We start from the raw sequence: 14410 nt of genomic DNA on the forward strand, positions 1-14410 counted from the left end.
TTCAATAAACAAGATTATGTTTTTCAGTATCTTCTATTCAACGATTACATTTGATCTTTCTTTGTGCTGATTGTATGTGTATATATTGCAAATAAATTACCATTTACTGCATCTGAGAGAAAGGGTTTGTTTAAATATTCCAATATATGTATTTCCAACCCATGATCACTGTGAATACTCAATTCACCTAATTATTAATTTAGTGGTGAGGTCACATGTATTATCTGTAACACTAGCAAGTTGTTTGTCTGAATTTCCCCTCGGGGATAAATAAAGTAATTTTAATTTGATTTTGATTGATTTAAGTTGTAACCATGGGTATATTTACAATGATTGCAGCAATAGATTGCATTGATTCTCACTCTATATTACAGATCACTGAAAACTGTAAAAGAAGCTTGTTCATAACCTGTGACTCAAAAAGTGATAACTGAATTAGCCAGGATGGCAGAAGTACACATCCCTGAAGTTGTGGAGGAATTTTCTAAAACAGTATGGCCACCTCCCCATTCCAGGAATGGATTTAGCTGATTGGCTTACCCTTCTCAGCTGAAGCTGTTTTTCAGTATAGTCAGAGAAGGTAGTGTTTGGCAGGACTGAAAACCTGAATTCTCACAAGACTGGACAAGGCTGACTTAAAGGAAACATTGGTGAGGAAAGTAAGTCGTGGAGAGAAGGGAGGCAATACAGGGGAGAAGAGTGAATCGACTGGTTTTGGATGGGAGCTGGGGAGGAATTAGTTACCTGTAAGAAATGGCAAGAGCGCTCCTGCTGCTGACTGCCCTTAGATTTGACTAGAGCTCTATCTAGGTTTAGGTTACCGGATCCTGCGCTGGCTCGTAGCTGGTTGTGGCTGCTGTTGTTGGTGTAGACCTCACGGGCCCTGCTCACCGTTAGGCTTGATGACCATGCCCCTTTCTTCACAAGGGGCCCGTCCACAAGACCCAGTGGCAGCAAGGGGCCACTTCCTCCAACGATACCGCCACCGCTGTTATTGCTGCTACCACTAACTGGCACACATGCCGACGACGCTGCATACTTGACATCGTTGTTGCTCCGGGAGACTTTGAGTGCAGAATGGTGGTGTGTGTGGCCATGGTGTGCGTGGGTGTGTGTGTGCTCGTTGAGTGTGCCGTAGGGGTCCATCATGAAGTACTGCTGGGACTGTGAGGAGGAGAGATTGGGGAGGGGCGTTTGGGGGAACTTGTCATGGTTGTTGCCGGGATACCGGCCCATTGTCATGGCTATGGGCGAGGGGGAAATGGAGGGTGAGGGTGAAGGTGGAGGTTGGTGGTGGTGAGGGTGGTAGAGACACAGCTCCCGTTCCAGGTTGTCATCTGAGCTCCAATATCCAGAGCCTGGAGCAGATGCTGAGCCGTGGAGCTGGTGGTGGTGGTGGTGGTGGCTTCGATGCTTGGGCTCTGCTGATCGACAGCGCTCACGGCTCTTGCTGCGCTTCCGGTGGCGCACTCCCACTGGTGGAGTTTCACCTTCTGGGCTGGCCCTTGAACCACCACCACCACCTCCTCCACCACCACCACCACCATTAACGCTCCCATTATTGGCCCCCTTGGAGGACTGTGTGTGGTGTGGCCCCTCCAATGAATGTGACTTGGTGAAGAGTTTCTGGACTGAGTGGACCAGGTGGCGAATTCTCCCTGGGCTGTCATTGTTGTTGTTGTTGGCCCCCATCCCCCCACTGTGGGCTAGCACTCCCCGTTTGTACTGCAGTGTATGGTAGCCATCTCTGGAAAATGACGGCTGACGCTCAAACGGGTCCGCAAAGTTTGCTGGTACCCGGGTGGGCGTTTTACCTCCATAGCCTCCTCCACCTCCTCCTCCTCCCCCTCCTCCTCCCACATACGGTACCATGGCCATACACTCATCCTTTACCTCAGGATGGTGAGATGAGGAGGTGGAGTGGCACCTCCTTGGAAAGGTTCCATAAGGGACGATGCTGTTGCTGTCAGAGGGGTATGGGGTACGCTGAGCGTTGTAGTAGGACAGCTCAGCTGGATGCGGCATGGGAATGGGCACCGGCATGTCATTCTGACTGATCAAATATGGCTTGCGGTCAACGTGGTGACCCAGTAGATCATATGATGGTTCATAGGAGACCACGTGATGGTGACTCCGACTACTGGACAGGCCTTTCATGACAGGGGGAATGATGGGTGGATGGAGAGAGGAATGGTATGGATCAGATGCTAGGCAGGCCTGTGACCAGAGAAGGGCTGCTGAAGACTGTCCCTGAGAGGAGAGCTGCAGACTCTGGAAGACAGGAAGAGAGAGGAGGGATAAGACAAACAGTTAATACAATGCAACAGATCCAACAAAAAAGTGACCACACTGTGGCAATGACAACCCCCCTGTGTTTAAAGTTGCAATGTGCAAGATATGACAACAGGGCCTGAACTTCTTTATTCAGGTCCACAAACCCTCCCGCTCACTAGAAAAACAAGTTGAAGTCTGGCATTTAAAGATCTCTGGGCATAATGTCCAGCGAAATTCCCTCGAACCTGCCACTTCAATGCCGTGGAAAAAAGCTGTTGTTTGGGTCAGGTTGTTGACCATGAAAAGTTCTTGTCGAGTGCTATTTAATGTAAGCGGGAGATATACTTGCTGTTTAATCACAGGTTCCTGCACACCACTGGCTTCGTTGGGAACGGAATTGTTCACATACATACCTGTGTACCACGCATTTTAATAAAGGACTCTACCAGTGAGAACCACCACATTTATAATTCAGCATAACAAACATGCTAACACTCCAAGAGGTTACTTTATTGTTCATTTTGACATAGGGCTGAAAAAGTGACAGGAGGACATTCGTAGATTATATAAAGAGCCCTTAAATCAACACATTGTAGAAATAGTCATGCTATTTCTGCTCCTACCCTACCTCTGCTGTTCATGTGTGCATCTTGCGATTGCATAGTATTAGTTTCTGGCAATGTGCTCAACCAAAACAAAAAGTAATTGAACCCAATAAACCTAAACATAAACACAGGGTGCAGGGTTATGATAAGTAAAGACTACTTTTTTATTTTTCTGTTCAGTGTGCAAAGCAAACCCAATCAGCTTGCACTGAGTGGTGCAGGTAACAGTAATGTAAGGAGTCCCTGCTCCCTGATCTTATATGATAGTGAGTTTGCAACTAATGTGACTATGGGAAAAGGCTTCAAGGTTCAGACTGCTCGAAAGGCAGTTTTATTACAGATGAACAGACATGCATGGCTGTGTGTGTACTTGCACTCTCATTTGTGGTGGACTTGTTGGATAGGTGCATGTCTGTGTGCATGCCTGAGTAACTTTCCTCTGTCCTTCTTGGCCTGTAACACAACTGTTTAACACAACCTGACAGCTCCACTGGTAGAAGGGCTACAAGCTACAGCAGTGGTTTTCAAACTTTTTGTGCCCAAGGCATACCAAAGTGCACGCCAAAATTACAGGGCACACCTGTATTCATATCCATGCAAACTAGCCTATATGACACATTATCACTCTCTTATTTCTCTTTCCTTTGCTGTCGCACTCCAATAATCAGGGCACCCCGGAGAAAATTTGTGCAGTAAAAGCCCAAATTTGGTGACTTGCTGTGAAACAACCCATAGTTCATATGGAAATATTACAGCAATAAAGGAGACAACAAAACCTACGGATTAAAAAGCTGCTGAGCTAACTAGCAGCTGTTCACACTAGCATTGCAGGATGAGGGCCACCACTATTAAAGCCACTTTGGTAAATATTTTGCAGATAGACTGACAGTCAATTCTAACCATAATTAAAGGCAAGTCTATTGTTATAATATTAAGTTACACAACAAAGTCACAGCCACTCACAGTCCAAACCCATTGTACCCTGAAATAACTAATATATATATTAGGGGTGTGACGATACTCTCAGCTCACGAGACACGATATTGGGTTCACGAGACAAACAGACTTTTATTTAACCGAGTTGCATGCATTTTGAAATGTCTTATTATAGCCTAACTCTTTACATGCATGATGTAAGCATGAGCTTACTGAAATTTATAAAAGTTTAAATAAGATTAATAAAAAAATAAAATCCCCCAGAGGGAATGACACTCCGGAGGTATGGTTTTCGATCGTCGCTTAATGGCTTAGAGACAGTTTCTACCGTGATCCCTGACTTCACATACAGGACTGTGGCCGCAGTTGCTAACTGCAAAACATCAGCAGCTGATCAAAACAAAGCAGCATGGCTAATTATCATAAACATAGCGATCTTAAATTAACGGCACTATGCACAGTATCCCCTGCTTAGCTTATTGTAAACAAACAGAGATCACTAAGTGAACATCTGCAACAGCAGCAGCACACACTGTACTGCTACGGAGCTAACTGTTAGCCTATTAGCAGGAGTGTTCTGTTACATATTTACATTTTATTCACAAAATATAGGCCATATTAAAACATAATGCATTTTTTTATAAACTGAACTATCCAGCATTGTACTACAGTGAAAGCTCCACCTTGAACAGCAGTGTTGTATAGCTGGTTTTACAATTAGTAGTTAATAGTCAGAGAGAAAGTTTAAAATTCTTCCACAGCCAAGACCAACATTCCTGGTAAGAAAAGACGTGAAAAGTAAAGTAAGACAATGTTTGTCTCAGGCCGCCAAACCAGCGCCTGAAAAACACACCCAGAAACATTGGTGGAATATCGAATTAAGAGCTAGAGCTATTCATTCCAAATGAGAAAATTAATCGCTTGCTTTGACATAACCACAGCAGTTCTAAAGAAAAGCATTGATTTAATTGCAGAGGTATTTTTGCATCAATGTTATCGGCGTTTTTATAAGATTGTATTGTTGTCGCAACAAAATTATGACTTTGATACAATACCCTGCCGAAATATCTTGAGTCGATACCAATACTGAAACAATACCATGGCAAAAATTAAAACATTAGGAAAAGTAATGAGTGACTAAATGTCACTCTTAGAGGACTGCTTTTACTCATCGTTTGAATAAGAAAAATTAACAAATACTACTTTAACACCTGCTCTTTGGTGAATTATTTGTTTGCCAGATTACAGAAGATGCTTAAATGACATTTGTGAAGAGAATGTCAATCTCAAAAGACTGCTTTTCCTCTTGATCCATTTCACCTGGATGAGAAACACGGACAAATAATACTTCAACACGTGTTCTTTTGTGGATTGTGTGTTTTATTACAGGAGCTGCTTGAAAAGATTCAGAAAAAAACAATGTTATTTTTATTTTCAAACAGTACATTTGTATCGTCTGTGTAGAGGTGAGATATAAAAGTCAGTGGCGGTTTACACACAGTGGCCTATAGGGGCCACTGCTCCTGTGAAGAAGCCCTTGGCCCCTGCTGTGGCCCTGTGTCCAATTAATAATAAAATTAATTGTGCAATAAAAGCTTGTGTGAATATATAAAAAAAAAATTCTCACTGTACTGCAGTTTCAAAATCAAAAAAGTAATTGTGCACAAAAATGGGAAATGTCATTGTCGTACAAAAATAATTGTTATTGGTGGTAAGTCTCATGTTTCAATCAAGGTATTTGTATCTTCCAAATATACTTAAATTAGATTTTTAAATAAGCTAAAATAAAGGTTTTGAATGCTTAAATATCATCTTTGCCGTTTTTTAATGTGCCCCTCTGATTAAACACTGGCCACTGCTTGGCCCCCACTGTGAAATTGGTCTAGAACCGCCACTGGCTTCGGTTGACTATCTATACAACCTTGCTGGAAACCTGGCCTTATAAATGTAAAATTAAAATGAGCATCAATGTGATTATTACCAACAGCACCACTAGTCAGCACCACATTGTTTTTAGAGAAATAAAAGAGACATGGAAAATTGAGGCCACAGGCTTTAGATGTATTTCCCAAACTAAGGTGTTAATGAACACTGTTTCTGCTCTTTGAATCAATGTTTCCTTAAATTTGTAAGTACCCCTGCTTTAAACACTAGATGCAAGTTCTATGCACATGCATGGGTAGGAAGTCCTGAATTACTCTGTCTCACTAGGAAGACATTGTTCTCACAACACTGTGTCTAAAAATAAATTGTAACTGAATCGAGGGAGGAAGTGATTCACTTCAAATGATGCGTTAGTGAAGTCAGACATTACTGTACATGGACTCAAATAACAAGGGCTTAAATAAGCTCTATTTGTTTAACAGCAATATATATCTGATTACATCAAATATGACTTTATAAAAGAACCTTTGCAAATATAAGTCTTAGTAGCTGAAGGAAAGTCATTCTGAATAGAAGTACTGTATTCCTAGACTAGTCCACACATGCATGGGCTTTTTTTTGAAAAGAAGGTTTTGCCCTTTAAAAAAAAATTCTGTCCACACAAGCACACAAAAAATGTCCATATCAAATTAAAAGCCATGATGGCCAATTTTGTAAAGAAGTAGAAGAAACATTTGTAGGCCAATCAGTCTGAAAAAAGATGCTATTATGGGAATGCTTGCTGCAACTCCGTAGTGCATTCTGACACCTCTGTTCAGCGGAGGTCCTTAGACCTGGGCGTTAGAGACAACACCACTGAATGTTTGATGAATAACCTCACATTTTTCAGGCCCTTTTAGGAGTGACTACTCATGGCTGAGTGTGCGCGGTGAGAGAGCAGAGGGAGAACACTGTGCTGCTACTACAAGAGCAGTTAACTGGGATAACTGTGAGCAGCAAGCCGCTAAAAGGGTTTAAAAAGTCCAGTGCTATTCATAAAACATTTGGGGCTGTAGCCTCGGATGCCCAGGCCTTATGAAGTATTTGCCTCTGTTCTTCAGTATTTTTTGTGTAAACATGTAAAATGTGCTATTAGCAAGGTTTGAACCAGCAGTTTTAAGGCCACGTCTGCCCAAAATGTCACCTTATTTCTGACACAACAAGCCAAAATCCATTTCCTGCCTACACCTTAACACTAAGTGTCTCAAAAGTTTGATAAAAGCTTGCACAAATATTCAAAATACCTGGGATCGTGTGGACTATGCATAATAGAAAAGATGACTTTTAGGTACACTGTAAAAAGAAAAACTGTTTTTACGGTAAAAAAAACGGCAGCTGTGGTTGCCAGAACTTTACCATAAAAAATAGGGTGCAACTTTTTCTAATATTACGGTAAAAACATATTAGCACTGTTGATTTCACGTTTAAGATTGCCATTTTAATCCATATTTTACTGTAAAAAATAAAAAGTGTTTCCATCAAAAGAAACGCTGACATATAATTGACAAGAAAATACTTTATAAATGCCGCATAAATTAAAGATTTTACCTTTAAATATTACAGTATATTTTTGTTAGAGATATGGTGTTTACTACATTTAAAAAGTATTTTTACAAAAAATAAATGCAAAAATGATGGCTTGTAAATATATATATATATATATATATATATATATATACTATATACAGTATATTTTTGCCCAAAATTTAAAAAGTACTATTTTGGCTGACATATACATTTACGGTGTTTCATTGTTACTGAAACTGAATTAACCCATTCATCATTTTATGGTATTTTACTGCAAAATCTACAGACATATTTTACAGTGTAGATGTTTCCTCCTACTTGTATGGCACTGGTGTTTTCAACTACAAGCAAAGAGTACATGATCCTCCACTGACTTCCCACCAAGAATTGTTCATAACATGAAACTCCTTAAATCACAAACTTATTATAAGAACAATGATGTGAATCCTTAAGCACTACACTGTCTGCACCAACGAGCCAGGACTGAAATGGCTTGGTCCAACCGAACATTATCCCCAAATCAGAACTATAACTCTGTGAGTGAGCGATTATGTCAGAGGGAGAATCCTACAGAAAGAGCTAAAGAAAGAAGACAACCAAAGTTTTGATTGTTAATGTGGTGATTTTTTTGTTTTTGTTTCCTGACTGAATGTAGTCTTCTCAGTTCGGCAGAGATCTCCAGGAAGAGAAATAAAACACTATTTTCTGAACTGAAGATTAGCTATTTATACAAATGACACTTTAATGCAAATTTGTAGAAGAACAGGCGAGAAAAGAGAAGTTATCATATAAGAGACTAAGGTAAAGTCTACACGATTATATAGAAAGGATAAAAAACAGATGAGAGATCGACAGCTGAACCCAACCCGTCTTTTACCACCACTTCCTTCTGCATTTTTCAAAGAGCCATATGTGCCAGGCAGGCTGGGTTGATGCTGTGTGTGTAGGCGGAAGGAGAAATGAAAATAGGGCTGAGATCAAGTTATTTTGGGCTAAATGGAAGCTGGTGAACAAAAAGCCTTTGAGTCACCCTCTGAGGGTGGATACCAGCACAGAAGGCAGACAGAATACTCATTTAATGTAGCCAGATGAGCATTTACTTCCATACTGGGGCACACACACAACCATACACATCAGGGATTTACCTAAAATCCAGCAAAATTCTAATTTTGTGTTGTTCTTGAATTCAATGTGTCTCTACCAGCCAACTCGACATTTATTTTGTATCCAAAATGAATCAAATAAAGACAAAGTGTTTTGCTGTTGGGTTTTGTGATATAAACATACATACCATATTTATCAAACACTATAGACTTTGGTTAATCAAACAGAACACTAACTTCACACAAGATATCACAATATGAAATAAAACACAGTAAATAAAAAATCTATCTACATCACCCGTTCCTCGTTACTCATAGTAACAACCACTGCCAGAGTGGTCATTAAGTCGTCATGCGTTGAAAAGGAAATTAGCAATCATTTTAAAGGCTACTATTGATGGTGTGTTAATGTGCTGGTGAGGAGCTGTGAAATCTGAGAAAGTTGGCCGCTGAATGGTGTTGAGCTCTGCTGTAAGAAATGACACCCACAAGACAAGAAGAAACTGTGAACTACATTCAACATCTGAATTCAACAACAGCAGTAGTTACTTTGTAGTTAAATCAAGCAGAAACCTCCAGGCCTGAAAAGTGAAGCCAATGCAGAAGTGCCTCAAACCTGGATTTTATATCTAATGGCCAGCATGGCAAAAAATGGAATAGGAAATTTACTCACTTTACCTATTACCTCAGTAAAACCGTATAATGAGTCTATTGTCTCAATCTCCAGGTTCAAGTCTTCTTCAAAACAGCCTGATGTTTCTTTTGTAAACGGTGTAATTTAGAGTAAAACAGATTATAAAGCAGGGTATGCTTGAGGACGGCTGTGTTTTCATCAAACCAAACATCAAAATTGACCGTAACTTAAAAATTTCAACAAGATCTCCAACCTTAACGACAGAATACACCGTTTGTCAATACCACCCATAGCGACACATATGAGCATTTGTCTGCTTATTTTGAATCATGATTTCCCCTTGCTAAGCAAGCTAACTAGGTACAGCAAGCTCATGGATAACATTTTTCCAGCTCCTGATCAATTCTGCACAGATGCTGGTTGCATAAAAACAAATGTGGAGACAGTCATAAACCAGGATGGTGAGAGCCAAAATGCTACAAAAGAGTCCATAACCCAACGGGTGACATCACAGTGACTACATACATTATTATAATACAGTCTACAGTCCAATACATCCGTTTTCTATCTATCATATGATTTACTAATCAGACTGTTCAATTAATCTTTTTAAAAGTAAAATGAGTTTTAATTACTTAATAACACAGCTTTTTAAACAAAAATGAAAAAAAAATCTGACAGGAAGCTAAATAATTACAAATACTGACATGATGAAAAGCACACATAACACTATAATTGAGCAGGATATGGTTTAATGGCAGCTAAAGGTCTGTAGAGGACTGTAGAGGTTGTCAACCAGTCACTGTGTCGCTGGAGGAAAATCAATACAAAAACAGAGAAAAGAGCAAGGGTGCAGCCCTCCTATCATACTGATGAATGTTAACATAACAATATTGCCAAAGCATCAGAACACAACAATATTAATAAACAATGGACAGAAACAACCATTTGAATATTTGCACAATGTTAAAATATACTTATATTATTTATAAAACAATCTATGTATTTAAACGTTAATTATATTATTTATATACAGTCACCTCATGTATCTATATAACAATGATCTCAGTGAATAATAATGAAACAATAGTTACCATTTCTACAGTTTAATTTCAACAAATATGGCTCTCTGTTTGTCTCTCTCTCTCTCTCTCTCTCTCTCTCTCTCTCTCTCTCTATCTCTCTCTCTTTCTCTAATTAGAATGAGGGCTTGCTGTAGTGGTGCACTTTCGCCTAACAGCATTAGGGTGACATGTTAAAATCCGGCTTGAATCTGCGTGGGTTCTCTCCAGGTCCTCAGCTTCCAAAGTCCATATTTAGGCTAATTGTTATATTGTATGCAACTATGCATATGGAAATGGAATCGGTTCAGCCACCAAACGAAGTAAAAACTAAAGACTGAACAGGTGTTTGTCTTTAGATGACATCAGGCAATTTTGTTTGTCTGTAGGCTGGTGGATCTCAGGATTGAACTGAAATGTTACAAACAGCCTTCTGTTCAACTGTAATGTGGGTCTGGTAACAATAACTGAGGTGGCTGGGAGAGAAACAGCCCACACAGCTCGGTATTTCTAATGAGCTAACCTTTACAGTGTCATTATCACCAGCTTTAAATAAACTGGTGCTGGTTTTTTCTGCCATCACATTCGTCCATAGAACACCACTGTGACAGTAAAGGTCTGGAAATCTCTTGTTCAGCTGGAGGTCCATAGAGGCCCTTTCACGGGGTTGCAATGCCCACAATATTCAAGTGTTGGAAGTAACAAACAAATATAGTGATAACTTTACTTAGCCTATTATATAGCCTATTAGCCAGGGCTAAAAAAAAAAAAAAAAGTAAAAAGTTTGTAATAAGGACGGTGCTGAAAGAAAAGGTGCAAACACTGGGCAGCATAAACACCCTCAGTTGTTTTAATGACCAGCCCTGTAGATGTATTATTATTATTAAAAAATAATATTTCTTATTATTTCTAATAATCTGTATTTTGCACTGATGACTGCAGGGGTCATCATGGGGTCGTCATGACATCTGGAATTATCCTGGGCTCCATGAATGCACACAAGGTTTAATGGAAATACAATAAATAGAATAGAAAAACTACAGAAAACGACAGTATAACACCTTAAACCATGCAATCTATCTGAAATGTGGAGCTTCACCAGCTCATCAGACTACTATGTCTAAGAATTATTTTATAGTTAATATAAAAACATAAAGATAGCTGCTGCTGTGTACTGTTTGTTTGTTTTCCTAAGATTTTCTCTCCCTTTCACATGCTTCTCTCTTTCTGCCTGCTCGTCTTACAGAACATGTCTTACAACAACCAGTTAAAAAAAAAAGAAGAAAAAACATTATACCTCCCACATCACACATGCACACACACATAATATATTGTCCTTTGCATTCTAAAAATATATATTCAAGAACCATAGAACCATCTATAAACAACAAAGGCAAGAGGGCTTTCCCGATGCAGCCTGAAGGTGTTTGAATGAATATAAAACCCGATAAGATTTTTGGCTGGACTGCAGCAAAGCTGAAACAGCCATACAGACACAACAGTATGTCCCTGGCTGGCTGAATGAGTGGATTAATAAGTTACACCATTGGTTATTGCTACTGTATATCATAGGCTGCAGTCTAACTCAAAGCAGAAAAAAATGGTGGAGGTATTAAGCACTATTTGTCTGTGTATCGCACAGTTTTTGTCCAGCAGTTTGTAAGTCAGTAGCATGACTTGGAAGTGCTCAGTATTAAGACCTCTCTCCCAACATCTACTCCAGCATCCCACATACTGTGAGCTGGTCATTGAATAGGAAGTATAACAGAAAGACACAGACTACTGCTTTATAAGCTAGCTGTGCAAGCACTAAAACCACCAGAATCCCCCCCAAAAATCACAGTGTTAACTGTGAAATTGAAAGGAAGCCATGTGTGCTGTCCATCCGTCCATTATCCTTAAGCGATTATTCAAACTCAGATCGTGGGGGGCCTGAACTACCCAGCTGACATTGGGCGAGAGGCTGGGCACATCCCGAACAGGTTGCCAGTTTTATTTACAGTTTTCCTACCAGTGTGCAGCTCCTTCATTTACTTTGTGCACTGAATTGTGGAAATAGTGTTATCAGCAGCACTCTTACTCTCGCAACTGTTTTTAGAGTGTATGGATTGCACTTAAGGTCTTGTAGTGGCTTTTGTCTGAGATCAGTGGTTATTTCGACATTTATGTGTGATATGCTGGTTCAGTAAATTAAAGAACACATATTAATGAAACTGGGACCAATACACAAAATTGTGGATGAACTTTTCATATCCAGGAATTTACATTATAGAAACTATAACCGACTGTCCCTATAACAATTTCTCATAGTCTAGCACATTGACCATACTGTCAATTCATGTACTAGGTACATAACTTGTCTTGTTTTTTTCTTCATTTGGCTGTAACTGTCACAGCCACGGCAGTTGAACTGTTTCTCGCTTCTGTTTCCCTGTGTTTCATTACTCTTGTCCTCCATTTTGCAGATTTGTGTGTGTGTGTCTATTTTTTATCATTTTGTTAAGTTGGACCCACCCAGTAACACACCTGCTCGCAATCAGCACATAACCTCTTGTGGCTAACTTTACACCATGGCCACTCTCCATTCCTACGCTTTCCTCCACCACCAGCCATCCCCTTCCTCCAGCCCATCTCCATCAACTGCAATTATTACATCCACTAACAAATGTAACAAATCAAATCAAATTACTTTATCTGTCCCAAAGGGGAAATTCAGATGGTCTGTTAGCTCTGTAGATTATTGAAGAATGAGACAGCCTGATGGCTGTAGGAGAGAAGGATCTTTTGAATCTCTCCGTCCTGCAACAGAGAGAGAGGAGCCGTCCACTGCTCTTTTTTTGGTCCATAAAGGTTTTGTGTAGCAGATGATCTGGGTATTTCAAGATGGCCTCGAACAGTGCATCTCTCCACCACCTCCTCCAGTGTGTCCAACCTGGCTCCAATCACAGAATCAGCTCACAGAATCAGTTTCTAGTCGCTTTGCGACCACTCAAAGCTCTTTACACTACAGACTGTGCTCATTCACCCATTCACACACACACACACACATTCATACTGGTGGCAGAGGCTACCCTAAACGATGCCACCTGCCACCATTGGGAATTCACACACCTTGTAATTTGGGGTTCAGTATCTTGCTCAAGGATACTTCGACATGTAGGCTGCCATGGTCAGGGATCGAAACGCCAACCCTCCGATCAGAAGACAACCCGATATACCAACTGAGCCACAGCCGCCCGCACTGGTTTAGGGACCAGTCCAATTTATTATCCAGGTATCCACCTAGATACTTAGAACTTGGCACCACCTCCATGTCCACCCCACAGGTATTCACTGGCTGAAGAGGGGACTTGAACCTTCAGGAATCTCGGATCATTTCCTTAGTCTTTGAGGTGTTCAGTAGGAGATAGTTCTTGTGAGTCCAGTCACTGAAGGCTTTTATCAGATCCCTTTATTCAGATTCCTGTCCATTCCTGATACACGCCACAATAGCAGTGTCGTCGGAGTACTTCTGGATGTGGCAGGAGTTTTATTTGAAGTCTGCTGTGTGAACAGGAATGGAGCCAGAACAGTGCCTTGTGGAGCCCCTGTGCTGCTCATTAATGTCCCAGAAACACAGTTCCCCAACCAGACATACTGTGGTCTTCCTGTCAGGTAATCTGTGATCCAGGAGATGAAGGAAAGATCCACTCCCATCTCTGTCAGCTTGTTTTTGAGTATGTTGGGTTGGATGGTGTTGAATGCGCTTGAAAAATCAAAGAACATGATTCTCACATAAGCACCAGTTTCCTCCAGATGAGCAAGGGCAGCTACGGATGTTTTGTACTTATCTTTTTAAAAGAAGGGATTTAAAAGATTCAGTACACTGAAAAGAACTGACGTTCCCACCACGACGACATTCTAATAATCTACAGAGGCTTTGGTCCAATCCTAACCCTTCCCCTATCTCTAAACCTTCCCTTGCAGGTGGGTTTTAAGAGGTTAATGTTCAAACTGATGAACGTTTGTGTTCCTAAATATACACTGTAAACACTCTCTAAATAAACATTCTGAATGTCATACATTCTATTTTGATTAATATTTGACACAGAATCCTAACTTCTTCGGAATCAGAGTTGTACTATGTTTGCAAAACGTGTTAGACAGGCATTTATCCCAATACCTCCAATAGCTCCAATATTCTAGATTTACAGGATATTTGGGACTCATGTTGCCAACATTCTGATTACACTTCTCATCAGTGCACAGCAGTTTATGAGTGCCAACCATAGATTTAGGAAGGTCGTTCTTTGACATTCATAAATGAGAAAATATTAACAGAGGGAACTCAAGGTGACCAAGACACAG

General features: G+C 40.3%; 1 protein-coding gene across 2 annotated transcripts in view; it reads right to left on the minus strand.

Moving 5' to 3' along the window:
- LOC131980842 (disks large-associated protein 1-like) overlaps positions 1–14410 on the minus strand; it is a 161578-nt gene that overhangs the window by 81669 nt on the left and 65499 nt on the right. The window contains exon 3 of one of the 2 annotated variants that reach the window (XM_059345151.1): positions 892–2271. In XM_059345151.1, coding sequence (XP_059201134.1) covers positions 892–2157 — 1266 coding nt within the window. In that variant the 5' untranslated portion in view covers positions 2158–2271. Of the gene's footprint in view, positions 1–744; positions 2272–14410 lie in introns of both variants that reach the window. The other variant, XM_059345150.1, reaches the window with a different exon arrangement.

Source organism: Centropristis striata, chromosome 11, assembly GCF_030273125.1.
Source record: "Centropristis striata isolate RG_2023a ecotype Rhode Island chromosome 11, C.striata_1.0, whole genome shotgun sequence".
Taxonomy (NCBI): Eukaryota; Metazoa; Chordata; class Actinopteri; order Perciformes; family Serranidae; genus Centropristis; species Centropristis striata.